Here is a 26450-nt window from a genome sequence, read left to right on the forward strand (position 1 = left end):
ACGCTGATTGATTTTCTGATTATTTTCCTGTAAGCTCCTGCGAACAAGGTGATTCATGCTGTAAAACAGCGGGCTCTCCTGCCCTCGTTCTTCTCCCCTTTTTTCTTATTTATCGGCCATTTTGTTTCGCGTTGTATACGGCTCGTTCCGCATCGCAGGATTGTTACCTTGGAAAACCTTAGTCCGCTGAAATTTCTGAACCTGTAAATTACAGGGGCGCCTGCCGGATTCCTGTGACATTTAATCTGTGGTACAACCTGCTGTGTCCACAGAGAGGGATATGCCTTTGCAATAAAGTTTGATGGTGGCTTACACATTGTACACGGTGGGATATGTTTAATGCAGTGGAAGTGACTGGTGTGATTTGTATTGACCATTCCTGTGCTTTCCCCCCATCCTTCTTCTCCATAGGTGCAGTTCCAGTTTGTTTTGCTGACGGACACCCTGTACTCGCCCCTGCCCCCCGAACTCTTGCCCCCCGAGCCCGAGAAGGAGCGCGAGCCCCGGCCTTTCCCCCGCACCGTGGTGGCGGTGGAGGTCCAGGACCTGAAAAACGGGGCCACGCACTACTGGTCCCTGGAGAAGCTCAAGTAAGCTGGAGGTCCCCCTGTCAGTAACGATGCCGCCGTAAACGGGGTTTCCCACACTGTAAAAGCTGAGCGTCTGAGCATCTGGGTCACCTGGTAAAAAGTGGTTGAATGAAAAGTGGTAGAGTGAAGTCCCCATAAGTATGGTGAAACCTCACTGCGTGTAGTTGTGAAAGTCCCTCTGAGGGTTTCCCGTCCTGTAAAACCTGCTCAGAAGGGTTATACTGTGTTTACATGAAACCTATGTCAAATACATATTTGTTTTGGATACAAATACTTTTTCTGGGAATATGGAGTCCATGACCTCAGTGTCCTCAGTGTCCTCAGTGGCGGTGCCGGTGGTGAAGTGACCGTGACCGTGTCCGTGTGGCTGCAGGCAGAGGCTGGACCAGATGAGGGAGATGTACGACCGCGCCGGGGAGATGACCCCGTCCAACCAGGAGGAGAGCGAGGGCCCAATGACCGGGAGCGACCCCTTCTACGACCGCTTCCACTGGTTCAAGCTGGTGGGGAGGTAGGCCCCGCGCCCCCCCAATACACCCACAATACACCCACAATACACCCACAATACACCAACAATACACCCACAATACACCCACAATACACCAACAATACACCAACAATACACCCACAATACTCCCACAATACACCCCCAATACACCCCCAATACACCCCCAATACACCAACAATACACCAACAATACACCAACAATACACCCACAATACATCCACAATACACCAACACTACACCGACAATACACCGACAATACACCCACAATACACCCACAATACACTCACAATACACTCACAATACACCAACAATACACCCACAATACACCCACAATACACCCACAATTCACCAACACTACACCAACACTACACCCACAATACACCCACCATACACCAACAATGCACCAACACTACACCAACACTACACCAACACTACACCAACAATACACCCACAATACACCAACAATACACCAACAATACACCCACAATACACCCACAATACACTCACAATACACTCACAATACACCAACAATACACCCACAATACACCCACAATACACCCACAATACACCAACACTACACCAACACTACACCCACAATACACCCACCATACACCCACCATACACCAACAATACACCCACAATACACCCACAATACACCAACAATACACCAACAATACACCCACAATACTCCCACAATACACCCCCAATACACCCCCAATACACCCCCAATACACCAACAATACACCAACAATACACCAACAATACACCCACAATACATCCACAATACACCAACACTACACCAACAATACACCGACAATACACCCACAATACACCCACAATACACCACCAATACACCCACAATACATCCACAATATACCCCAATACACCCCCAATACACCCACACACACACGCACACACACACACACACACACCCGCACACTCTCTCTCGCACACGCCCGCATACACACAGACACACACCCACACACTCTCTCTCACACACACACCCACACATACACTGTCACACACACACTCACACACACTCTCTCAAACACAAATGCACACACATCTGAAACCCTTTGCTGCCTCCATACTCCTACTCTGAAAATAGCCATTTAATAACCTTGAAATGAGCGCACTCCAGTGTGAGGTGTGAAAGCGGTAGATGACTCAGAACACCCCCCACCCCCCCCCCCCACAAATCAAGCAGGCAGGAATTGTGGAATATGTTTGAGTGTCCCTCAGGATGGGGATTGGGTGTGAAAGAGAGAGACTAAAAGAGGGAGGGTGTCTTCACATCATTCACACCGCACCTGTTTCCTCAATGGAGGCTCTGTTCTCAATCCCATACCTCATTGCCTCTCACTTCCTGCACCATTGGCCTAATATTTCTATTATTTATTTATTTTTGGTAAACAGTTCTGTCATCTGAAATGTCTGTTAATAATTTATTTTACATTTTTGTATTTTTTGTTACTTTTGAATGTTCTCGGGCATTTTTTTTCCTTTTGAGTATGTTGTTTTCAGTAATGTATGTATTTATTTGTTTGTTCATTTTCATTTCATGTCATTTATTGTCCATTCTGTTCCATTTGTTGTGTGAAATTGTGAGCAGTGACTAACCGCTGTCATAGTCTCATATTTTCATGTTTCTGTGTTTGTTGTACGGTGACTTTTATGTTTGATTTTCGCTGCACGATCAACTCAGGCCTATTTCTGGTTAGGATTTCCAGGCTGTTTTCCTGCAGTAATCATTCCTTTTCGTCATTGCTCAAGCCTGCATAGCAGGGCCTTATGACATCTCAGATGAACTTCTGCCTTGTCTAGCCATTCTTGTCATCTGTCGAAGACGATAAAAGACAGTTGTCTTTAATGTGCAATAAGTTTCAGTGCAAGGACGTTGCAGAGAAAACCTTCTATATGTTGTGCAGGAGATCTGCCCAAAAGGCCTGAACTAGTCTTGAAACACAGTCGGATATCACCTCTGCATCAGATTTCTCTCCACACTGTTCACGCTTCGATAGTTTGATAGGTAGATGTGTGTCCTTGGGGCGACCGTTTCATGTGATTTTTAAAGGCAGATCGGGCTGTTCTTTCTGTGGGGGTCCTGAGCACGGGCGCGGCTCCTCTATGTTAAACGTTTTGGGCCCCTCCCCCCTGATCCAGCCACACCCCGCCCCTCCCCCCCAGCTCCCCGATCTTCCACGGCTGCGTGAACGAGCGTCTGGCGGACCGCACGCCGTCGCCCACCTTCTCCGCGCCCGACTCGGACGTGACGGAGCTGGCCGACGAGCGGCGGAGCGAGATGGAGGACTTCCTGGACGACGAGGCCTTCGCGGACGACGCCAGCTCCGACGCCGGCACCGAGGAGGGCTCCGACATCTTCAGCGACGGCCAGGACCCCTTCTACGACCGCTCGCCCTGGTTCATTCTGGTGGGAAGGTTGGTGAGGCCTGTAGCGTAGCGGTTAGGGTACACGACTGGGGGGACAGGCGAGGTCGGCGGTTCCATCCCCCGGCATAAGATCCGCGCAGCCGTTGGGCCCCTTGAGCAAGGCCCCTTAACCCTGCAATGCTCCAGGGGAGGATTGTCTCCTGCTTAGTCTGATCAACTGTATGTCGCTCTGGATAAGAGCGTCTGCCAAATGTCAATACTGTAATGTAATGTGAGGTCCACCGGTGTGGAGCAGGGGACGGGGCGTGGAGCAGGGGAGCTGGCTCTTTCGGTTCTGTTCACTTAGCCCGGTGCCGTTCGGACCAGAACACTTTGCACTCGTAGACCTTGCAGGTTTGACCCTGTCGTTTCTGGGCATGTAACACAACTCGGACAGGGTACTGATCAATGAATGCATAGAGATGATTCTATGTGATCCATGAATAAGTAATGAGAAATAGAAGTATCGAGAAATATTTTAGATTAGAGTCACGCTGCTGGACCACCTAGCTAGATGGACAATTCATTCATATGAAAATGATGGGGGTAACAAGTCTCCCCGTCTTCTCTCAGTGGTGCTTATGCGGTTTTAGTCATACAAAAAGAGGTAATTACAACTGAATTCACTTCTCACATCTGGCTCAGCGCAGTATCCAGCCGTGTTTGACACAGTGATAGACAGCAGACTGTGACCGTATGTCCAGGCGGGGGCGGGGGGGGGGGGGGGGGTATGTGATGAGCAGTTCGGGAGGGGACGGGGGGGCGTGTTGGAGGTGTAATGACCAGTTCATCAGTAGATGGAGTTAAGAGCCAGAATCCCACCATCCCTCCCTCACCACCCCACACACTCCTGCTGCCTCCTTCCACACACGTGTTCACCACCATCTGTGAGCTCCGTGCCTTTCCGCAGCCAAATACATGCCACTATGTATTTGCTTTTCATCTGTATTTGCTTTTCATTTTTATGTTTAAGCATTTGATTTTACCCTTTCGTTTGTGTATTTACGGTGTTTTTATTTTGCCCACTTATGTGTTTATTTTTTTCTTCCATTTTGTGTCTAGTTTGGGTTGTCGAATGTCTGTAGTTGTCGGCGGAGCTAAACACGGAGCCTCTTCAGTCTGTTAATGCGCCGTTACGGTGAATGGGCAAAGACGCAGGATCGATGGCGGCCATTTTAGACCTGCTGGGTTAATGGGGGAACCTGCGTCACTCCATCTTCAGCGATGTGGCCGCACAGTCTGTTTTCCTCAGGATTCGGCCTTGAGGCTTCCTGTAAGGGGGGGAAGTGGAGCGTAGACGCAACCAACCAATCACGTTGGGCAAAATGGGATGGTGAGGAGTGACAGGGTGAAAGCGATCCCAGGCGCACACTGTCCCCTTAGCCTCAGGGGAGGAATCAATACACTGGGAGAGAGGCTCCGTCTTCGACCCACTCCATCTTTTAACAGACCGAACAGGCTTTTTTTTTTTTTGTGTCATTTCATTTGCCGTGCTGTCATTTTCATCTCATTAACTGCCATACCTTTAGATTTATGTCTGCTTTTATTTTCTGTTTTTATTTGCTGTTATTATTTTTGTTTTAGTTTATTTAATGGAGTGTCTTCCATTGCTCTCAGAAGCGTGGGATGAGACCTTCTGTTAGAATTTTAGCACTTGTGGTGAACACATCAGGTGTTCACACATCAGGTGTTTAGTTCAGGCTGTTATCGTCCAGTTAATTAGCTGTGAAATGCTCAGGTGATGATGATTGGGGTCTTTTCTTCTTGAAATGTGTTTTCCCTCTCAATATTAACCCTCTGAAGAGTAGGTTTGTTGCAATGTTGGTATAGAACTCCAGTACTTTCAAGCAGCTTTTAATTCCCAGTTGTGATTTGATTGTTACCTCAGCATTAGAATGTTACTCTATTCACATATTTGTGATCTTACACCTGAAAGGGTTAAAGTGTTTAAAAAGTGAAGCAGTGCATCAGGCTGAATCGCTCTGATAAGAGGTGCGTTTACAGCTCCAGGGACAGGGCAGAAGGTGTGTGTCTGGTGGTGTGTGACGCATGAAGGCAGGCCATCATTTCCCCAGTGCTGTCTGAAGTGAGAGGGAACAGTAGGGACTCCAGGCAGACTGAATCAGGGGACATCATCTCTCCCTCTCTCCCTCTCTCCCTCTCCCTCTCCCATCCCCTGCAGGGCCTTTGTGTACCTGAGTAACCTGCTGTACCCCGTTCCCCTGGTGCATCGCGTGGCCATCGTGACGGAGAAGGGCGAGGTGCGAGGCTTCCTACGCGTGGGAGTCCAGGCCATCGCAGGTCAGTGCCGCCCCTCCCCTACCCCCAAACCCGCCTCACGCCTGCCCGTTCCCCTGTGACAGAGTCCCGAGTGACAGGGACATTCTCACAAAGGAAAAGGCTAGAACCAGCGACTGCAAATCTAGTCCTTTATCTCAACTCACAGTTTAGACTCTGAGAAACTGGACACCTCACAGTAATTCTGAAGAGTTAGTGGTGTTTATTGTGTGTGACTGAGACCTGTCTAGTCCAGTCCCAAAGGAAAATCTTTTGTGTCCACAGATATACACTGAAATAATTCCCAAACTCATTTAATTAAAGCTTGACCAGAATAATCATGTAGAGACGCATTGTATTGTTCTGCCCGGCCCGCCGTGGTTGTACATGACCTGCATGGCTCCTGGCTCCATCTGTTGGTGCGCTTAGCTGGAGGAGCCCTGAGAAGGAGGCTGTAAAACACGCCGGCTGCATTGTCCTGCTTTCAGCTGGACTGAGTCGCCTTGCCTTTGTGTTGCTCTGCAGCTGACGAGGAGGCCCCTGATTACGGGTCCGGAGTGCGACAGTCTGGAACCGCCAAGATCTCCTTCGATGATGAGTACTTCAAAACGGTACGTTCACCAAAGTTTCTGTCTGTCAGAACACACAGTACCAAACAGCACCAAGAACTGTGGCTGACTTTAGCGGCAGAACAGAAAAAAGGCTTTCCGACCTCAGATCGATAAAGGAATTTTTGAAGATGCCAATATTGACCCATAACATTTTAAAAGTTAACATTTGTTAAAGGTTATAAAATTATTATTTTTTAAAAAAGGTAATTAAAACTTGAGAAGTAGACAGTATTTTTTGTTGAGTGTTTATGGTGTCTCTTTCCCGTCTCCCAGAGTGATTTCTCCACAGTGGCCATGACTCGCTCTGGCCTCTCGTTGGAGGAGCTTCGCATTGTGGAGGGTCAAGGTCAAAGTTCAGAGGTCATCACACCCTCGGAGGAAATGAATAGAATCAATGACATGGGTAGGCTTAAACACTGGGCCCCGCTGGTCCAGCTGTCCCATACTGCATTTCTCCGCAGAGCCAGTGACCCAGGCCTCTTAGAAAATGTTGGCTTTACGAGCTGAACGTGAGCAGTGTGTAGAAGAATGGAGGCAGATGCTCGTATTCAGACTCCAAAGGGTCTCGCCCTCCAGCGTGTTTGATTATTCCTCTAATGAAATCTCAGAGACTGATGGTACTGTGTGAACAAAGATGCCCATTAACCCCACCGTCACAGTGGCATTTCCAGTGCTACAGGTGCTAAACCAAGTCCTGGCTTTGATTTGGAGCTGTTCCTCACAGTTTAGTTTCGTAAATAATAAATGGATCAGTGTTTTCCCTCAAGCATACTTTCTGGAGTCACGTGCAGTACCCACATCTTGTGAATTCCTTTATTTTCACTTTGCTGTTCTGCAGAACAGCATTACATTCCACAGTGACTGCAGATTGATCTTGCTGGGTTTCCCTCAAGTATTAATAATACTGGAGTTCAAGTTCTCCTCTGCAAACATCCGAGAAAAATCAATAAAACCTCATACTCAGATCTCCATGGAAGGGGAAAAAGGCACAGTGCTGTTATATAACAAAGACGAAATTGAACAAAATTGTCATAGTGTAGTCATGTTTGCAGCAGGTCAGGTGTAGTCTGTAATGTGACTAGTATGACTCAACACTTCACACCACTGCTGTTTAGGCTCTGAGGCTCTTTCCCCTCCACGGAACATTGTCCTGGGGGGGAACCCCTGCCTTGAGTCCCAAAGATTGTACATTATACCAGGTGCATGGGCTGTTCAGCGTCACTGCGGTTGCATGCACCTTACACACCCTGTGCGTGTCCGTACGTGGTGTTGCCGTGTGCCTGCTTGTGTCGTGACCGGTTCCCACGCCCTTTCTCCAGAGCTGAAGCGGGGGAACAGGGACACGAAGGCGGGCCTGTCGGAGGGGCTGGGGGGCCAGCTGGAGGTGGGCAGCATCTTCACCTTCCGCGTGACCGTGCTGCAGGCCAGCGCGATCCTGCCCGAGTACGCAGACATCTTCTGCCAGTTCAAGTGAGTCACTCCCGCCCCCTCCGCCTGACCCTCTGTGCCATAAAACAGCCCTTTCCCACAGATGGGCTGGTGGAGGAGAAAGCCTGTGTGACATGGGTTCTGTTAAATTCAGGTTAAATCTACTGCACTGGTTACTGGTTGTCCTGGCAAAAGTGAAGACTATTTATTTTTCCATATATTGAACATGCATGAGGCAACATTCTTGGCATTTCTACAGAACCTCCTGCCTGAGAACATGTATCAGATTCCACCTCAGGAACAGAATATTTATCCTTGTTTAGGATAAATGTACAAAAAGTGCTCAAAATGAAGTTACAAATGAACAAAATTGCAGTCATGCAACTTAACTGAATTGAAATTAGTTTGAGTCCATCTCTGGCTGCCTGTGTAATGTCCCACAATGCCCTTCCCCCCCCCCCCCCCCCCCCCACAGCTTCCTCCATCGCCATGACGAGGCCTTCTCCACCGAGCCCCTGAAGAACACTGGGAAGGGCAGTCCGCTGGGCTTCTACCACGTCCAGAACGTGAGTGACCGGGTCGCTAGGACCGTGCTGGAGAAGGAACCGTAAAACGTGCCCGCATCCCCTCCCGTGCAGTCCAGACCTGGGCCAAATACTTATCTGTGCTTTACTGAGCTTGTCTGGTGTATTGGAATCTATGAAATTCTTTTAGAAAGTGCAGACCCCCATCTTCTGGTTCTCTTGGTTGGCTCAATTTCACCAGGCATGATCAACCGAGCACAGGAAAGTATCTGAATCTAAACCAGTTATGTATTTGCCCCAGGTCTGGTGCAGTCCCCTGGATTCAGACTCCCGTTCAGGCAGACTGTGCACAGCTGTGGGCCTGTAACCCACTTCTCCATGAGTGATGGCAGATCTGGCAGTCTTTCCCTGTACATGTTTTTACAGGAGTACTGGGGGAACTCAAAGTAATTTAGCACTATCTTGAGTCTTCACTAAATCCGTCAAAAGGTCAATTTTTATTGTGTGTGTGTGTGTGTGTGTAGGGTACTTCGAGCAGAGTCTGATTCAGGAAAAGTGTCAGACAGAGCATAATTTGTCTATAAGCAGGAAAATAAACACATGTGCAGTAGAGCTTTGAGCACCTTGTGTCCGGTATTCATGGAGTTGGTTGCTAACTAACAAAACATTCCTGCACAGATTGCGGTGGAGGTGACGGAGTCCTTCATAGAGTACATAAAGACCAAGCCAATCGTGTTCGAGGTGTTTGGACACTACCAGCAGCACCCTCTGCACCTGCATGGACAGGACCTCATCAGGTGAGTGGAGCGGTACCACTGGAGAAAACTTTATTTCACTTAAACAACTTTGTAGTCGCACGGATGGTGCAGTGGGTAGCACTGCCGCCTCACACCAAGGAGGTCCCGTGGGTACTCCGGTTTCCTCCCGCAGTCCAAAGACATGCAGGTTTGGTTGATTGGAGAGTCTAAATTGCCCATAGGTATGAGTGTGTGAGTGAATGATGTGTGTGCCCTGCGATGGACTGGCGACCTGTCCAGGGTGTATTCCTGCCTTTCGCCCAATGTATGCTGGGATAAGCGGGTTAGGATAATGAATGAATGAATGAACTTTGTAGTCAACAGTCTTCTGTTACATCCATCCTGTGAGTATACAAATGCTCTGGTACCCCTGGGCCAGTGTTACAAAGTATAACGTGTCTTTTTCTTTTCCATATTGTTCCTCAGGCCACCTCAGCCTTCCAGGAAGTACTACCCCCCACCCATGCCTCTGTCCAAACCAGGTACAGCTCACATTAATGCTTTTACATACCAATTGAATTAAGTAGGCACTTTAATTATGTAAACGGTGTAACTAACGTGATTTTATGAATAACCTCTTTTAACGCCTGAGTTGCACCCTTACCCAACCCCAAACCTGCACTGAGCCATTTGTAATTTCTGGCCTTCTTGACCTTCTAGGCCTTCTGGCCTTTCACTGTATGATTGGTTTGATTTACAGCTGAACTCTTACTTAACTGGTGTGATTTATGTAGTTTAAATGCCTGCTTAATGTGAGGTTCTTTCTCCCTGGTTAAGTGTGAAGCATGTCCTTTCTCAGGTGTTCTGGGTCACAGCTGAATTTGTGACTGGAACATTCCAGAGAGTCCGTAACTAACCGCACTCAGCCCTGACAACTGAAGTGGTGTAGGAGACCAAAAGACAAATGAGACAAATCAATTTTGTGACTAAAATAAAATGGCAAAAAGTGGCAAAAAAAAAGTTAGTTTTTCCTCTAGTGCTAACAAGGCTTCGATCTGTGGCGGTGAACTTTGACCTGAACATAAATTGGGTGTGTGAAGCGGTCAGCCAGGGGACACTAATAGACTCTGTGAGGACAGCGGACCTGCTGATATGTGGGCTGGCCTCAGAGCTGGTTACACGCTGTTCTGTGCCTGTAAATCTTGTCGGGAGCTGCAGTGAGGAGCACAGCCGTGCGGGCGCTGGATGAAGCCGGCTCACGCGGTGTTGGGAGCTGCCTGAACACGTGGAGGAGCCATAACTGCACACTTTCCCCCTCGCGCCCACTCACCCTGTTTATTTTCCATTTGCCCTTTATGACGTTTATGTAACAACCTGCATGTTTTTATTTGAACATTTTTTACTGAATTAAGCCCATTCACGTACTTGCATGCCTCATTTCTCCCCTTTTCTCTTTTTGTTCCTCCCTTATTTTCCTAATTTTCTGGATCCCAACCAACATTACCCAAACCCCACCTCCTCCCCCCCTCTCCACCCCTTCCTGCCTGGCCCTCTTCTTTCCTTCCACGTGCCCCCCTCCCCCGTCCTGTATCACACGACCCTGCCCCTCCCACCCGTAGACCACGCCAGAAAGATTGAGCTGATCAGGTATCTGATGAGCGGGTACGTACACGGGCAGGTTCTGGACACGTTGTCCGAGCACGCCAACGCCCTGGCGTCCTCCGCCGTGGCTAGCCTGGAGGACGGAGCCGACCAGCTATCGCACTTCCCCTTCCTGCCCGTGCCCACGGTGCCCGTTCTGACCGTGCCCAGACACCACGGTTCGTACCGCGGCGGGGTGGGAGGGGCTGGGGGAAGCCCGTAGAGGAGTGCAGTCTAGCCGCCCCCCCTCCCTCGACGTGTCCTGTGTGTTTGTGTGTTCACATGCACTGGTCTGGTGAACTGTGACCCCCCCCCGGCCGAAGCAGAGCTGCTCCCCTCTGGGAGAGTCTAGCTGTAGAGCTTGCTTCCCTTTAATCTCTGCTGCTCGTGCCTGGACGTGGAAGTGGTTAAGATCCCCCTGGGCCGTTTAACCCCGTTCCTGGAGATCTGCCGTCCTGTAGGTTTTCATTTCAACCCTAATTTGCCACATCTATTAATTACCTCAGCGAGATCTCTAGATGCTGAATGGGGTGTGTTTGGTTAGGGCTGCAGCGAAAACGCATTAGACGGCAGATCTTCAGGAACAGGGTTGGGCAGCTCAACCATCACACATCTATAGTATATATCACTATAGTATCTATAGTAAATAGCTGCTTCTAACCTGTACATTATGGCTCTTAGTCTTCAGTTCATGGTTATGGAATTAGAGATTATTTTTTAGATTAATGTAATATATTGTAATGAAAGCCATTCTTGATTGGGTATGAAGTGGCATGGTGTAGCTGTGTTATGTTTTCATGAGCATAGCAGTAGATGGTAGATCTATGTTGTAGAGGTGTTTCTCCAACAAGGTACTTCTGCATGAAGGTGGAACCCAAGTGAGTGCTCATCTTTGTAGTTTTTTTCTCAGCACAAATTTCTCTCTAACTTGGTAGAATATATTGTTGACTAGAGGAAACTGAGATTTTGTGCAGAGTGTAGTTGTGCTGAATAGCGCTTTAGTTTGAGTGTTTGCAGTTCTGTCTTGAGCAAAAACATAAACAGAAGCTGCGTCTGTCTTGGCAGAATGCAGCCGACTTCATCCCAATCGGATGATATGCAAGGGCCTGTGGACTGAAGACTGACTGAAGACAGTGCACTTTTAAATTACTGCTGTGTATTACTGTTATACTGCTTTGGTAGGGAAATGGCCTGCTCAGTCAGCAATATGCGTTTCCTTTGTATTTCAGACAACAGAACCTGGAGGTTTAAAACTGCTGTAAAACCCCATACGTATGTGGTACACAGCCACATTAACAGTGATTCAAGTCTCTGCTCTCCCTAATGTTAAATGGAAATCAGAGTGTTGCATACTATTATTAATTCAGAATCAAATTCGCTAGGTTGTACGAGTTTGAAACCTAAAGGCGGCAGGTTTGATTCCAAGGTAGGACCCTGCCATTGTAGCCGGGAGCATGGTACTTGAGCTGAATATTCTTCAGTATGTATCCAACTGTAGAAATGGATACCATGTAAGAATTCATTAATTCATTTTAAAAAGATGTGTCAGTCACTCTGAATAAGAGCGTCGACTAAATGCCCATAACTTAGTGACTGCTGCAATCCCAGCGCTCGAGCGTGAGAATGAACGTAGAATACCGTGTGTGCGCTCTCGGTGAGAGGGCGTTTGGGGCAGGTCGTGTCGTCGTGGGGTTACGGTCAGGTGTCGTGGGCTCTGCCGTTTCTGCACATGCCCAGTGCGTCGGGAGGCATCCGGCCCTGAGGAAGCGGAGCGGGAGCCGCCGTTAGCGCCGAGCCTCGTTAGCCGCGGGCCTCGTTAGCGGCCCGCTGAAAAGCCCATCAAACGCTATTGATTCTTCAGAGCCGCTCCACTGATCTGGCGAAGATTAAAATGTAATAAGAACGGCAGCGATGATTAGCTCTCCCATCCCATTAACTCTCGTTTAACAATGTTTTCATTTATCAAAATCCTATTACAGTCTAGTTAAATGCCAAATTTTCCACATCTAATGGAATTTGCCTCTCGTTGCTCTCCGTCACCTTTCGCCCCCCCCTGCAGTAATCGGTATACGTTACGCTGATGTAATTACGGCCCATCTAACTTCTAAGCAGCTTAGTGTCACTGCAGTCAAATGGCATATGCTGATAAGCAGAGCAGTCTAGCGGAGAGTTTCTCTAATAACTGTTTCCCAGAATGCACTGGGAGCGCTCCCCGTCTTCCCGTGTCTTCTCCTTGCCAGGGGGCTGCCGGCTGTGTTCCGGGCGGAGTTATTTTTCGCTGCAGTATTGATTTTGGATTGTTTGTCTCCGCAGTGCCGGCCACCAAACTGAATGCCATCAGCAAGTCTAACCTGGGCCACTGCGTCAGCAAGTACGACCTGCTGGTGTGGTTCGAGATCAGCGAACTGGAGCCCACAGGAGAGTGAGTCTCCTCCCGTGACCCCAGAATGGCCCAATCAAATCTCTGCATTTGGGATCGCAATCCCAGAGTGACCCAATAAAACCTCTGCATCAGGGGTCATAACCTCAGAGTGGCCCAATCAAATCTCTGCATTAGGGGTCGTAACCCCAGAGTGGCCCAATCAAATCACTGCATTTGGAGTCGCAACCCCAGAGTGACCCAATTAAACCTCAGCATCAGGGGTTGTGACCCCAGTATGACCCAATAAAACCTCTGCATCAGAGGTCATGATCTCATAGTGGCCCAATCAAACCTCTTCATCGGGATTGTCACCTCAGTGTGGCCCAATCAAACCTCTGCATCACGGGTTGTGACCCTTGAATAGCCCAATCAAACCTTTGCATCAGGGGTCGTGAACACAGATTGGCCCAGTGAAACCTCTGTATCAGGGGTGGTGACCCTTGATCAAACCTGTGTATCGGGGGGGGGTCATGATCTTCTGAGTGGCCCAATCAAACCTTTGCTACAGGGTGTTTGCTGTGCTGGTTCAGGCTCTCGCTCATCAGTGCTTTCTCCCTCAGGTACATTCCTGCTGTTGTGGACCACACCGGGGCCCAGCCCTGCCATGGAACCTACCTTCTGCACCAGGTACGCCCGCTGTACCACACACTGCCTGACATTAAACACTTCACACATTCAGGGTTTTTACTGGTGCTCCCACGAGTCATCAATACTGTTAGTGTATTTCACAACATTACTGGATGTGTTAACTTGGACTATTAATAAAGAACAGAAGTTGAAAATTGAATTTGAAATGTTTAGGATAAAGGAATACATTTCTCTGTCATCTGATTTACCAGCAGTTATGATTTGGGATGATATCCCAAGTATAACTAGCAGTGCTCATGCTCGATTATACAGTGAACAAAGTACCAGTGAGTGTGTGTGGCATCTGGGGTGGTGTGTGTAGGCCTGCATGTGATTGGCTGAGAGATATCTCACAGGAAGTGACACGGTGCCTGGTTTGTGCCCTCAGGGAATCCAGCGGCGGATCACGGTCACCCTGATCCACGAGAAGGGCAGCGAGCTGCACTGGAAGGACGTGCGGGAGCTGGTGGTCGGTGAGTCCCTCCGTGGAGCGCCCTTTCACCGGCCGGGTAGCCTGACCGTGTGGCCTGACCGTGTGGCCTGACCATGTGGCCTGACCGCGTGGCCTGACCATGTGGCCTGACCGCGTGGCCTGACCGCGTGGCCTGGAGGACTGCCCAGTAGCCATGCCAGTGTCACACACTTCCCTCCTCAGTCAGATGCACTTGCGTCAGAATGGATCCAGGCGTTGGTGCACATTCCAAAAACACTGGGCTTAATGTTTAATTGGCTGTACCCAGAACAGGCTTATCTATGTTCAATGATCTGTTCACATTCAGCACGGTCACTCAAATTCTACGGGGTCTGAACACAGTTGTGTTAAATTTGGGCTTGTTTTTGTCGCCCATGGCAGTATTAGGTAATGGTAGTGGTTGAATTCCCATCGCAATGATGCTAAAGACTAAAACGGCACAACTCTCTCTTGGCACTGGCAGGGCACACTGCATTTGGACATGCTCTCCATGGGCGGTTCTGGTACTTCAGTGTTTATAACAGGACGGGGTGCTTGTGTTTACCCCTCTCTGAATCGCATGCCTGTGTTCTCCCTGCTTCAAGGTCGGATCAGGACCAAGGCGGAGGTGGACGACACTGCAGCAGATGCTGTCCTGTCCCTCAACATCATCTCAGCCAAAAACATTAAGTCCTCTCACAACTCCAACAGGTACGGTCCAGCACACCCACCGAGTCCCAGGCACACCCCACAAGGGCTGGAGCACATAGTTCACTTTGGTCACTTTTGCTCTGTTTGTTTGTTTATTTGTTCTCAAAAAAAAAAAAAAAGGCCCTCGTCCTTACCTTTGTTGTACAGGTAGCAGTTCAAATTGTACTTCCCTCTAGGGTCTTTCAGCGAACTTATCCCTGGTTATGGGTATGCACTTTGTTGTACGTCGCTCTGGATAAGAGCGTCTGCTAAATGCCAATAATGTAATGTAAAGCACATCTCCAAACTGGCAACCTTGTGCAACTATTATTTTTCTCACAGCATCGCTAATCCTTTCTTTGAGAGTGGATGAAATTGAAAATGTTGTTTTCGGGGCCTGATTAACAAACTGACAAACTAACCAGGGCAGGGGCTTTGATCATGAACCAGGATTGCTGAGTTAGCTGGATAACTGCGCTGCGTAAAACCCGGAATCCTCCCAAATCTGGAACGTGGACTGAAGTAAACAGGTCTGTTCCGGGCTTTACTCTGTCCAGTTATCCAGTGACCTGTCCCAGGTCTTTCTGGGACTATCAGGGTAGCTTTTTCTGCTAACTGTGGGGACACCTGGTGTACAGAAACAGAACTGCCCTATAGCATAATCGATGTAAAACGTGAGAGCTTCAGTTAATATCATCTAAAGTTTTCCAGTGTGCATTCAGTCGTTTGCTCATCTGTGTCCTGCTTGCGTTTATCTTCTCACCTGCTTTGCATGTTTTCTTTTGCCTGTGCCCTGACTTCATTCTGCTTTTTGTCTCTCTTGTTTTTTTTTTTTTTTGCTTCCTACTGCTGCTGGACACTTGGTTGACAGACTCTGTTTTGATAAGGAAATTGCTAGGTACCCACAATATGAGAGCATAAAGCTGTTTCTCAGTAAAGAGCTTTATGAGACTCATGTGACAATGAAATAGCAAAGCTTAAGTTTTTAATTCTGTCTTGTGTTAGCACTGTGTTGTCCCATAGTTTCTGGTTTTGGTCCAATTTCATAGATACATTAATTATTTTACACATTATAATAATTCAGAATCCATATTTTGTTTTTCTTTTCTATGGGTTATACCAGTGCAGCCCAAACACAGTACTTGCTCACCACTTAATACATACACAAGCATACAAACACACTTCACATCCTGCGTCCTAGCAACCGCCAAATAAATGACAGGACCTTCCCTTTCTCAATATATAGTATTTAAAAAGACGCTTATAAGGACGTGTATCAAATAAGGTGCCTCTCTTACATGGCATCTGCCCCTCTATCTTGCACCCTGCATCTAGTTGATGCCCGGATCAGTTTTCTTTTCCATGGCAACTGTGTCACATTCACACCTACATTGGTGCAGGCTGACAGGCCAGCAACCAATAGGGAGGCAGGAAGGAGAAGGACAGGTGAGCAGTGTGGGGGGGCAGTGAGACACATGTAGCTCACCGGTGAGTGCTTGGCAGACGTGACAGACTCAAGCTCAGATAACTGTCCCTTCTTTATTCTCTGTCTGCATGGACAGACAGGCCCTGCACCCTGTCAGAAACGGGTTTTTGACGGCGTAACAGCCTTCTCTCTTCTGCTGTCATCCTGAAGTCTGCTGAAGAATAGTTTATCGCCTGCCATCTGTGTGTGTGTGTGTGTGTGTGTGTGTGTGTGTGTGTGTGTGTGTGTGTGTGTGTGTGTGTGGACACGGTCATTAATCTTGTCAGAGCCGACAGTCTCACACTCTGACACCGGAGAAGGCTTTTCACATCCTCAGGGAGGTGATGCTGACACATCGGTGCTACACACACAGCGATTAGCGCTCCTGTGGTTGTTTAGCACTGAGATTGTTGAAAGTAGTCTACTCTAGTGTTGCCTGACAAGACAGCGTTTGTATACACATCTATAACAGCTTTTGGGTGTTTGTTTTCAAACAATTCACTGGAACGTAGTCGGTGTAGTAGTGCAGGGCAACATCTGTGAGCTGAGCTGCGATGGTCATATCTGGCCCAAGACATGTTGGTTTTCATTCTTCCCCTCTAATGAAGGGCGAACCAATCAATCAATTAAATATTAGGTAGAGATGAAAACCAGCAGTACTCCTGGCTTCGAGGGCCAGATTTGAGCATCCATGGAATAGAGGCTTTTCTGAGTGTGCACTAACATGCAATTACACTGTTGTACACTAGAGGGCAGTATGGGCTGCACATCAGACGCACTGTAAGGCCTGTTTCCTCTCTTCAGGACTTTCTACAGGTTTGAGGCAGTGTGGGACAGCTCCTTACACAACTCTCTCCTCCTGAACCGCGTCACTCCCTACGGAGAGAAGATCTACATGACTCTGTCTGCTTATCTGGAGGTCAGCCTTTGGTTGCATGTACTTTGAGTGTGTATGTGTGTGTGTGTGTCTGTGTGTGTGTGTGTGTGTGTGTGTTGCACCATTACTTTTTATTACTAAAGGTTGTGAAGAGGGAAAACTTGCTGTGTGTATGTGTGCTTGTGTGAGACAGAGAGAGGTATGTGTGTGTGTGTGTGTGTGTGTGTGTGTCTCCTTATGTGTCAGTGCGCATGCTCACACACTATCCTCCCTCCCCAGCTTGACCACTGCATCCAGCCGGCCATCATCACCAAAGACATCTGCATGGTGTTCTACTCCCGAGACGCCAAGATCTCCCCGCCTCGCTCCCTCAGGAGCCTGTTCGGCAGCGGGTACTCCAAGAGCCCGGACTGGTGCGTGCCCAAACCCAACCCCCCAACCCCCTCAACCCCCGCCTGGTCTACTCCCTTCTGCCCCCTAACCGGCCTTCTGTACGCCACTCATTTCCTGAAAAACTCTTATGTTCTGTCTTACAGCAACAGAGTGACGGGAATCTATGAGCTGAGCCTGTGCAAGATGGCTGACACAGGAAGCCCAGGTGAGTGTGTGTGTGTGTGTGTGTGTGTGTGTGTGTGTGTGTGTGTGTGAGTGTGTGTGCACATGCTCATGTGTGCTGCACCGTTACTTTCAATAACTAGAAATTGTGAGAAGGGAAAAGTACCTGTTACATTAGAGTCTGTGCACCCTGTTGCTGTGGAAACTCATCACCTGCTTGTGAAAGGAGCCACCGACATTGATTAATGGCATCAGCCACCAGTCCCTTTTTTATTTTCTGTATAAATAAAATGACTAAAGTGCTTTCAGATCTGAGCTATAAAGGATATGTATTATTAAGCCAAGGCTAATGTGTTTACATCAGACCTAATAAACTCTCACATTAATATCGTAAATAATGGCACCTAATTATGAAATGATGAATGGCAGTTTGCTGTGTGTGAGTTGGGCATGTTACTAAGACATATGTTTGTGCTTGTGTGTGTGTGTGTCTGTGTGTGTGTGTGTGTGCGTGTGCGTGCGTGCGTGCGCGTGTTTGTGTGTGCACATGTGTGTGTGTGTGTGTGTGTGTGTGTCCCAGGCATGCAGCGGAGGAGGAGGAAGGTGTTGGACACGTCGGTAGCGTACGTGAGGGGGGAGGAGAATCTGGCAGGCTGGAGGCCCAGGGGGGACAGCCTAATTCTGGAGCACCAATGGGAGCTGGACAAGCTGGAGCAGCTGCATGAGGTAGGCTCAGGGACCTGCCACTCCGAGCCTCTCCACCAATCAAATCCAGTCTTTAGCGTACCCTCATCTCTGAAGATATAACCCAGAGGTAGACCGCCCTGGTCCTGGTTTGCTAGAGATGATCATGTCACTAAATTACTAATTAATTTTAATTAATCAGGGTTAATGATGCAGGGGACGATGTTCTGAAGGCACTCAGCATTTCACCATCCAGGATATTCAGGCGCAGACTTCATGATCCACCAGGCTGTGATGGATTTTGATCGAGCTTGGATGGAATAAATAACAGAAATGTCATCAGCACTCCCGGACCACTGTTGGCTACCACTGATATAACCAATCAGCTGTCTCTGTCACTTAGTCTTATAATGGCTGCAGCCGTGCAGAATAAATTGACTGTTTGTATAAAAAAATAAAAAGTAAAAGTCATGTAAGCTGCTGGTAATTGCTGAAGGGTAAATGTAGTGGGGTTTAAACCTTCAGCTGCTCCACTGCTGTTGTTCTAATCACAGCTGTTAGTGCCCCATCCTTTTTTTTCTCATCTCCCTCTTTCTTCCCACAACACTTTCTCGAGGATTTAGTCCTTTTTTTCCAGCTACTCCAATCACTGCCTGAATTAAAGCGGAATTGAAGTCTCCCTCACTCCTCTCCTCCTCTCTCCCCCTCCCTCGCTCCCTCCCTCCCACCCGTCCCAGGTGGAGAAGACGCGGCACCTCCTGCTCCTGCGGGAGAAGCTGGGCGAGGCGGCGCCCAAATCGCTGAGCGACTCGCTGTCCCCCAGCGCCAGCAGCGGCACGCTCAGCACCTCCACCAGCGTCTCCTCGCAGATCTCCAGCACCACCTTCGAGAGCGCCCTGACGCCCAGCGAGAGCAGCGGCTACGACTCGGCCGACATCGAGAGCCTGGTGGACCGCGAGAAGGAGCTGGCCACCAAGGTGGGGCTCCCCCTGCTGAGGCCTGGTTCTCCGCAGGCCTGGCTCTCCAGCCTGCCCGCAGTGTAGACACTCAGAAATATAGGCGCAAATGCTTGTGGCTGGGGAGGTACCCTGTAGGTGTATAACATTATACCCCTAGCCCAGCAAAATATAACTTTTTTTTTGTTTGGAATATATACTCATTACTGTACTTTGTGTACATTTAGGAAATTTGTTCATTGAGGAACAAAAGTGTATCTCCTTTGTCCCTTTATTTGCCTTTTCCGGGCCTCCAGAGTGAACAATTAGGGCCTGATTTAGTAAGACAGCCTATGAAAACTTTTTAGTACATACAAAGCCAGGAACATAACCAAGGACTGATGCAAAAGGAATACCATGACCAATAATCTGTCATGTTATTGGTTTTGTAAGTGCTAAAGGCCTCAGTAAATCAGGCCCCTAGAGAACATGTTTTTCAAGTCATGGAAGAGGCTTTGTGTCTGTCAAAGCCTAGTTTAGGATTTGAAGGTCAAGTCAATTATATTTGTGTAATGTTTTTATAGAAGACTGTCGCAACGATGCTTTACAGAGTAACAAAAGGGCAAAATAGCAAGCACACAAGGTAAAGAAAACTGCAGTCAGGAGAAAAGCCCTCAAAGGGCGATGGGAAGAAATCTCAGGAGGAACTTGGATTGTGTGTGATATGCTTCATGTGTTGTGCGTCCTAACGCCCCGCTGTCCTTCCTCAGTGCCTGCGGCTCCTGACTCACACCTTCAACAGCGAGTACAACCAGCTGTGCAGCAGCATCAGTGACTGCAAGGTGAGCGCAGGGGAAGGTTTGGCCCCCCTCTGTGGGGACACGCTGAGTGTGCGGGGCCTGTGCAATTGACCATTGCGGTGTCTCCTGCACCCTGCGATTGACCAATGAGGTGCGTCCTTGTCCCTGTGTCCCCCAGCTGTCGGACATCTCCCCCATGGGCCGCGACCCGTCCGTGACCAGCCTCAGCAGTGCTACCCTCACCCCCTCCTCCACCTGCCCCTCCCTGGCTGAATCCCGCTGCAGCTCCGTCGACCAGAAGTAAGGCCCCGGTCTAGGCACCTCTGCTGCTGCCTGTTTATAAACGTACTCAGGATTTGTCCCACCTGGTTTGGTGGCAAAACTCAACTGTTGGCTATTGACGGACTCTGTGATCTCTGTTAAATTAAAATAATTAAATTCCTTGCTCATTTAACAGGTGTGCCAGTCACTGTGTGAATCATTGAACCTTGAGAATTCTCCTGATAGAACCTGCCTTTCAATAATTCCTTGACAGACTATTCAGTGTAAATTAGAGAGCAGGGGCACTGAAAAATGGCCCTCAAGGCCAGTAGTGCTGCTAGTCTTTCGCTTTGCCTCATAGTTCATGGTCGAGTAGTGTCACTGACTGGCCAGAGATTACACTCATCTGGTACACCAGTCCCTGATTGGAGAAGTGGAATGAAAACCAGCAGTACTACTGGCTCCTAGGGTAGAGATTTGAGTATCTCTGCACCATAGGTTGTTATCTTGGTTATCAGTGACGTAGTGTATTTGAATCACTGCTGTAGGCTTAGTCGGTTCAGCATTATCTGGATGAATGCAGTTACCCTGCAGCCTTTACCGTCTCACGCCTCTCTCTAACCAGGACCCCGGAGGCTAACTCCCGCGCCACCAGCCCCTCCTGCTCGGACTACGAGAACTTCCCCATGGTGGCCACGGTGGAGACCTCCTACCTGGCCCGCGCCGGCAAGAACGAGTTCCTCAACCTGGTTCCCGACATCGAGGAGATGAGGCCTGGGTGAGTGCTAGCTCGTTGTTCTTCTAATTTCGGCGGCCATTTTGTAATGGTAATGCAATTTTGGTAATGGTAATTTTGTAATGGCCATTCAGCATTTGGTAATGCTTACCGCCAGATAGATGTGCTAAAAGGGGGGAGGGTGCAAGTCGAGGCTGTAGCCCCATAAAGAATCTGCATTATAGCACAGTCCCTCAGTCCCCACTAAAATTTCCCTCAGGATGAATAAAGTCTAATCTATCTATCTATCTAGTCCCTGCTAAGCATTTTCTTACAATTGTGCATTCTCCAATTTAAATAATTAAATTGTCAGCACCTCCATGTATTGAGTAGTTCCCCTGTAGCTTAACCTCTTAGCCTGCTTACTACACATCACTCCTGTCCATCTTACTCCTGATACTGACTCAGCCCTTGGGCTTTCGTGGCCTGTCCAGCAGATAAATCTGTGTTTGCTTTGTACCACTCCTTCTGTGTCATTATCCTATCAGGCCACAGTATTGTGGAGGGGGGGCTCAGACAGGTCCAATCAGGCTGCAGTATTGTGGAGGGGAGCTCAGATAGGTCCAATCAGGGGGCAGTATTGCGGAGGGGGGCTAAAGCAGATCCAATCAGGCCGCAGTATTGTGGAGGGGGGGGGGGGGGGGGGGGCTCGGACAGGTTTAATCAGGGGGCAGGATTGTGGAGGGGGGGGGATCAGATGGGTCCACTCAGGCAGCTGCATTCTGGAGGGGGGCTCGGACAGGTCAAATTAGGCCACAGTATCTTGGTGGATGGCTCCAACAGGTCCAGTCAGGCAGCAGGATTATGGCGGGGGGCATCAGACAGGTCCAATCAGGCAGCAGGATTATGGCAGGGGGGGCATCAGATTGGTCCAATCAGGCAGCAGTATTCTGGAGGGGGGGTTCTAACCGCACCGTGTCATCTGCACCAATCGTCGCACACAGGTCCGTCGTGTCTAAGAAGGGCTACCTCAGCTTCATGGAGCCGCGCTCCAACTCCTGGGTGAAGCACTTTGTGGTGGTGCGTCGGCCGTACGTCTTCATCTACAACAGCGACAAGGACCCCGTGGAGCGGGGCGTGCTGAACCTGTCCACCGCCCAGGTGGAGTACAGCGAGGACCAGCAGGCCATGCTCAAGGTGGGCCCCCCCCCGATCCCCAAAACGCAGAGGTCACAAACATGTTATTGGACTCTTCTTCACTGCGCTGTCACTGCTGGTCATTGAAAGGGTGTTGTAGGACACCGACTTAAAACCTGCTCTCCAAAGGGTTAACATGGAGTATAAATTGGAGTTCTCAGTCCGCACGATTTCTTGTTTCTTGAATGAAGCCTTCAGGTTCTTCATTAAGGCTTAATTGTTTTGATGACCGTGTGTCATTAACTTCTACAGTGTGAGGGCGGTACATCCTACCTAAAAGGAGGCCAGCGGGTCTTAAGTATGTTTAGTGGATAGTTTGTCGCTCCTGAAGTTAGAACACTTCACACTTTCAATGCTTTATCATTTCAGCTCACTAAATTATACAATTTCAATTGGTCTTATGTTGATCTTTTATATTTTTTATTTTGTTATTTTTATGTTTAATAGCTATTTTTTTAAAAATGAATGTGAATTTTGTTTTCAGACTCCCAACACATTCGCTGTGTGCACTAAACACCGAGGAATCCTCCTCCAGGCTAATAATGACAAAGATATGAATGACTGGCTGTATGCCTTCAACCCACTGCTGGCAGGAACTATAAGGTAAGCATTCCTCACTGGTTATTAAACTCGTAATGCCTTTCAGGGACACGGTAAGCACGTGTAATGGCTTGGCCTCGTGGACTACAGTCTCATGCTGGCACCCATCTCATAGGCTCCTGCAACCCATTTTGGGTCCCGACCCACAGTCTTCAGAAACACTGCTGTAACCATCAATGAATGAATCATTCTATTTTTATTTGCACAGCCTTTTTAAGAAAGGCACTTTGTCACAAGCATGTACCTGGGAAAGCAACCTGTTTGTATGCTTTTGACCTTTGGATTATGGTTCACATTTTAGGCTATTATCCTGAGTGAGTCACGCCCCTTTGATTTCAGACAATTTGTTTGTACAGTTGGATACTTCCTGGAGAGTTTCAGGTTGCATAAGGGTCGTGTCTGATGCAGGAGTTGAACCAGAAACCCACAGAATAAGAGCAGTTGTGCTGCCCTGCAGAGAGGCTGTGTGTGAGTCGTGCAGATGTTGTATGAACCCAGCCCTCATGTTGAGCGCTTCTCCCTCAGGTCCAAGCTGGCGAGGAGGCGGTCCGGCCTGCTGAAGAAGTGAGAGAGAGAGAGAGACTTCTCGTCCCGAGTGTAGGAAACAGTGCTCCTGTCCCTCTCACAAAGCCTTTGAACATACCGAGTGTTAACACTTACTAATCTTTGTGATTATTGATGGTTTTCTCTTGTATGTAGACTTGTGGCTTAAGTCTCCTCTCAAGCAACTTAAGTTCCTGAAAAACCCATGCCTCTCTATCTCTCTCTCTCTCCTGGCCCTGTAGCTCTCCCTCTCTCCTTCTCTCTCTCCTAGCCTCTTGTATTCTCTTCCGTTGTGTGTTCCTTTCCTTTCTTTTCACCCTTCTACTAGTTGCATGTCGTAAAGTGGTCTGTGTGTGCACGATACTTCAGAACAGCTCTTCTCTCCACGCTCCTCAGTTACTTAAGTGCGTGTAAAGATTGTCCTTCATTCAGTGTTAAGTCAGGAACTTTCTTGTGCCCGCATAAAACGAGCAGCAGTCCACAGGAGAAGGCCGGCTTTGCTCACAGAGGCGATACAAACGGGAGGTGAACGCGACACTCCGCGAGCACTGCCCCTGTCATCCCTTTCCCGGCTGCTGGACGTTCAGCCAGTTTTTAACCAACGCCAAGATGGCTCACAGAAATGAGTTCATGAGCTGAATTTCCATCTGGTTTTTGAGCAATGTATTATAACTGAACAGGTCAAATAGCTCTGTGTACTGGTGTAATGTGAGTTTTCAACTAGGGATCCCTTAGGAAAATGAAAAAGAATAAATATCAATGTAAATATAATATAAAATTTTAGCTCACTTGCAATAACTATCAACATGAACCGAATTGCAAATAATATGCTTGCTATAGCTAACACATAGTTCGCATATGTGAGCTACAGCAACATACTGCGCAGGTTACACGTTTGCCAAGAGGGGTGGGAGGGTCCCTGATCTGTCAGTCCCGCTAGAGCGAGCAGGTCCTGGCTTAAATAAGGTACAAACCCACTTCACAAGAACCATGACGTCAAAATGGACTAAAGGAGATGGATCCCCTGCCCCTCTGTCTGGTACCTGTGTGTACTGTTCAGTACCTTCTGTCAGTGCTGTGTAACATTAAATTATATTTTAGTGTTCAGCATCAACAGTGATATTACATGAAATGCATGTCCTTTTGACAGTTTTTAGGAATCCAGTGTAAGTTACTGACAGATTGATGGCTAATGAATATATACAAATATTTCTACATCACAAAATGCATGACTGGTCAACAAAAAGGGTTGTGTGGAAGAATCACAGAGAATGCCCTTGCTGCAATATGGGGGGGATGAAGGGCCTGTCCCTGATTGGTCCAACATCCTGCAGACAAGGCCCCATGTGTAATAGATTACCCAAACTGGTAACAGATTACAGATCCCCCAGGGGCCAAACTTAGTGATGAGATTCCTACACCGGCCTCTGTGCAGAAGATGTTTGAATACCTGGCTTAACGAGGTCAGTTTGTTGTGACCTTCTTAATTATTTGATGAAGGTACTCTTAACTGCATTATGGTCATGAATTTTGTGTTTCTGGTTCAGGCCTTGCAGGTTATTTAAATGAAATGAAGTGCTGTACTGTACGTTGACGTAGGACCAGATTCATTCTCCATTTTATAGCAGTTGGACCTCAATGTAATGAAGAGTATGCACCCTTGGTGCTACATTGATTCACATAAGTTCTTCATTTTGTTTTTTGTTTTTTAATGTTTGTACCTATATCAAGTTTTGCAAAGAGATGAATGCACATGGAAGGTGGATCATGCCAGCTACAATGCTCTGATGTTGTTTTGCACATTATGTTCTTGAGTGTATGGAACAGATTGAGATGACAAGAAACAGTGCAAGTAAAGCCTGGAGTTTACACTTGCTACTTGTGCAAGCACTGGTGGAACCTATGTTTAGATCTAACAGTGGGATTTCCAATATTTCTAATATAATACTGTGGAATGTGTTTGGAGACAAAGGGATGGAAAATGCTCTGAACATTATTTTTTATTTTTTATATTGGATATTTATTAAACTTCGCTCTCACAGATCTAGCTCCTGTAAAGGTATTAAAGTTCTGAAGTGGAGGGAGTGAGTGGTGCAAGCGAGTATGTCTCTTCCTCAAAGTCGCATTACGTCGAGGTTTGATGTATGCGGACAAGTAAGATGCAGGACCGCTGGCTAGCCAACCAGTAGGGCCTGTGCTTAAAACACCCTGGGAGGATGACGTCTCTATGGGCTGTTTAACAGGAGCCCCAGGTTACTGTTGCTCCAGTACCTCCCTCTGCATTACATTCCACTGTAGAAAAGCCAGAATGGAGAAGACTTTTTGTTTCCTCCCTTAAGTCGTTGGATTTCTGAAGACGGTTTCACAGACACCAAGTTAAAAAATGTTTTGTCTCTGAGGTCAGCCAGCCTCTAGAGAAAACATGACCTTAGATGGAGTCTGTTGCATTGTTACCCAGTATCTGCTAGCTGTTTGAAGAAATCTGTACTGCAAACTGCAAATCTTTCAGACGGAAATCAATTTATCACTGTACAGCACAAGGTGTTTGCACTGTTACTTTTTTGTTACGATATGCACATATGGTTGAACTATGAAGTGTCTGACGTAAAATGTACGGATCTAATCACTGAGCAGGTGTTCTTTTTGAGTTGCTTATTTACTAACGTTTAATATCAGTTATTTCTTCTCTTTTTTTACACTGCAGTGTATATATTAGTTTGCATCTCTTTGCACATGCTGTAATGAAATGGTAATACCAACTGGTCAATGAAGGCTATCGCACAATTTCAGTTATTCCACAAGAGTTTTGTGGCCAAATGAAGCATGTTGTCTTTCTCATGTTTTCTGTTTGTCACTGTGAGCATTTAAAGTTGCTGGGAGAGG

At 47.9% G+C, this 26450-nt stretch overlaps 1 protein-coding gene across 7 annotated transcripts in view; it reads left to right on the top strand.

Annotated features, from left to right (window-relative positions):
- kif1b (kinesin family member 1B) overlaps positions 1-25995 on the top strand; it is an 82950-nt gene extending 56955 nt beyond the window's left edge. For 5 of the 7 annotated variants that reach the window (XM_061257283.1, XM_061257281.1, XM_061257284.1 and 2 more), the window contains 25 exons: positions 412-590; positions 964-1101; positions 3285-3536; positions 5710-5828; positions 6330-6415; positions 6689-6818; positions 7735-7885; positions 8319-8409; positions 9046-9164; positions 9591-9646; positions 13059-13167; positions 13728-13794; positions 14183-14267; positions 14851-14956; positions 17205-17319; positions 17557-17690; positions 17814-17875; positions 18413-18558; positions 19254-19493; positions 20222-20293; positions 20430-20551; positions 21138-21290; positions 22232-22424; positions 22909-23027; positions 23550-25995. In XM_061257283.1, coding sequence (XP_061113267.1) covers positions 412-590; positions 964-1101; positions 3285-3536; positions 5710-5828; positions 6330-6415; positions 6689-6818; positions 7735-7885; positions 8319-8409; positions 9046-9164; positions 9591-9646; positions 13059-13167; positions 13728-13794; positions 14183-14267; positions 14851-14956; positions 17205-17319; positions 17557-17690; positions 17814-17875; positions 18413-18558; positions 19254-19493; positions 20222-20293; positions 20430-20551; positions 21138-21290; positions 22232-22424; positions 22909-23027; positions 23550-23592 — 3087 coding nt within the window. In that variant the 3' untranslated portion in view covers positions 23593-25995. The remainder of the gene's footprint in view (positions 1-411; positions 591-963; positions 1102-3284; positions 3537-5709; positions 5829-6329; positions 6416-6688; positions 6819-7734; positions 7886-8318; positions 8410-9045; positions 9165-9590; positions 9647-13058; positions 13168-13727; positions 13795-14182; positions 14268-14850; positions 14957-17204; positions 17320-17556; positions 17691-17813; positions 17876-18412; positions 18559-19253; positions 19494-20221; positions 20294-20429; positions 20552-21137; positions 21291-22231; positions 22425-22908; positions 23028-23549) is intronic. The other 2 variants (XM_061257286.1, XM_061257287.1) reach the window with 1 other exon arrangement.
- Positions 25996-26450: the final 455 nt, after the last annotated feature.

The sequence above is a fragment of the Conger conger genome, chromosome 10 (assembly GCF_963514075.1).
Source record: "Conger conger chromosome 10, fConCon1.1, whole genome shotgun sequence".
Classification (NCBI taxonomy): domain Eukaryota; kingdom Metazoa; phylum Chordata; class Actinopteri; order Anguilliformes; family Congridae; genus Conger; species Conger conger.